General features: G+C 37.8%; 1 protein-coding gene across 1 annotated transcript in view; it reads left to right on the top strand.

The window, feature by feature from the left end:
• WWC3 (WWC family member 3) overlaps window positions 1-2,072 on the top strand; it is a gene marked incomplete at its 5' end in the record, with an annotated part of 40,974 nt that overhangs the window by 31,963 nt on the left and 6,939 nt on the right. The window contains 2 exon segments of the mRNA XM_009697330.1: window positions 570-737; window positions 1,365-1,516. Coding sequence (XP_009695632.1) covers window positions 570-737; window positions 1,365-1,516 — 320 coding nt within the window.

Genomic DNA, 2,072 nt, shown 5'->3' with positions numbered 1-2,072 from the left:
GAGCAACCTGGTCTGGTGGAAGGTGTCCCTGCCCATGGCAGGGGGGGTGGAACTAGATGAGCTTTAAGGTCCTTTCCAACCAAACCATTCTATGATATAAATAGGCAGAAAAAGATAAATTGTTTTACATTACCCTTTTTTTTCCCTTTGGAAGATGCCTCTGAGAACCAGAGAATGGAAGGGTAGCTCAGAATATAGTTCTCTCAAAAGAAAACAGATCAAAGTAATATTTTAAAAGTAATGTTAATTTAAGCAAATGTAGAAATTAGATATGCAATCGAGGGGGATTTTTTAATAAAATATTAAGAGCATCGGTCATAGAAATTTTATATTTAAACTTAAAATCTGTGTCTAGTTTGATGCTTCCTGGTAGTAAGCAAGAGGCAAGAAATTCAGTGTCTTAGACATCATAACACAACAGAACAAAACTGTCTCTTAAAAAGAGACACTATTAGTACTTGATGAAGTGGGGTTTTTGCATTATAAGTAAAATATTCTTTAAATGAGGAGGTGTCCATCATGCAGTGTATGTTTATCTTATTGTGGTCAATGCTTTTTGTTGTTTACAGGGCATTGCTCAGATAAACCTGACTGATGCAGAGAGTTCTGGTGAGATGCAGCTTCACTGGTATACTGTTCAGATCTTCACTGGTTCAGACCCCCAGAGAGCAAAGAACAAAAACCAGTGTGAAGAAAGTATTCCCCGGTCTTCTGGAAATGTAACTACAGTTAAAACAGTATGGCTCTGACAAAGTGACTTGTTTACTTTATTTGACCTGCTGGGTAGTTTTTTGTGATCTTATCTCTGGTGCAGTTTCTTTTCAAGGTGCTCAGAAGGTGATACCTTAATTTCGCTCTTGTGGTAAGAGCTGGATTTAAAAAGAATAATTAAAAGCTAGATCATGTCTGGACAGGTGCTTGGAGTAGTACTCTGTGTATGTTTCTGTGCACGCTTCCAGTCCAACTAACTAAAACTCATCAAAAATTTCTGCCACTGCACTCCAAGAAGTTGCCAAGAAAGGTTGTGCAATTTCCATCCTTGGAGATTTTTCAGCCCTTGACTGGGCCCTGGGCAACCTGGTGTGGTTATGAAGCTGTCCCTGCTTTGGGCAGGACATCAGACTAGGTCATGGAACACCACGTACTTTTTGATCATTAAGATTATTAAGATCCAGGACAGGGAGGTTTTTTTTGTGGGTTTCTTTGTTGATTGGTTTTGGGTTTTTTTGTTGTGTTTGGGTTTTTGTGGGTTTTTTTTAGGAACATACAGTGGCTATGTTTTTGTTTTGTTTTCTGTGAATAATATGCATTAAATACATTGGCTTGTTAAAACGGTTTTATTTGAAGTCTAGTTTACCTTTCAGGATGCAGTGACAGCCCTGTTAGCTAGGACCACCGCCCAGCTGGAAGCAGTTGAGAGAGAGCTGGCAGAAGAGAGAGTGAAACTGGAGTACACAGAGGAGGAAATCCTGGAGATGGAAAGAAAGGAAGATCAGGCAGAAGCCATATCAGAAAGGTAAAAATAGTAATTTAAATACCTCATCAAACAGCGGAGTGATATTCACACTATAAGTATAGTCTGAAATATAGCAGGAGAAACAGCAGGTCCTTGTTCTGAGATCTGCTCCCTGTTAGTGTTATGAGTATAAAATTCTGTTGTTATGCAATGATGTGCAAACAGGAGAAAACCTTATTTGAATATCTGCCTGAGTTTAGAGGATTTGGAATTTGGGAAGTGGGAAAACATTATATCAAACAGAAACTTTTCTAGGGAGGCAACTGTAATGGGTTTGCAACAGCACTGAATTAAAAAAGAAATAAAATTTTGTGGTCACATGGGAAAATGTCAAAGATATGCATTGCAATGCTTATGGAGTGAACATGCAACACAGCTCTTACTATTTCAGCGTTTATTACAGTGTTATTTCATCATTAATGATATTCCTAGTTTCCTACATGAGTTGCGTTGTTCTTTTTGCTATCGTTTTCTTAGTGTTGTTAGAAAGACCAGAACATATGCTTTAAGAAAATTAGGGAAGGTGATATTTTTTTTTCTTCACATGAAATGTATT

Source organism: Cariama cristata, unplaced genomic scaffold (assembly GCF_000690535.1).
Source record: "Cariama cristata isolate BGI_N322 unplaced genomic scaffold, ASM69053v1 scaffold7683, whole genome shotgun sequence".
Lineage (NCBI taxonomy): Eukaryota > Metazoa > Chordata > Aves > Cariamiformes > Cariamidae > Cariama > Cariama cristata.
The sequence above is the reverse complement of the archived record's forward strand: the minus strand, read 5'-3'. Positions and strand labels throughout refer to the sequence as shown.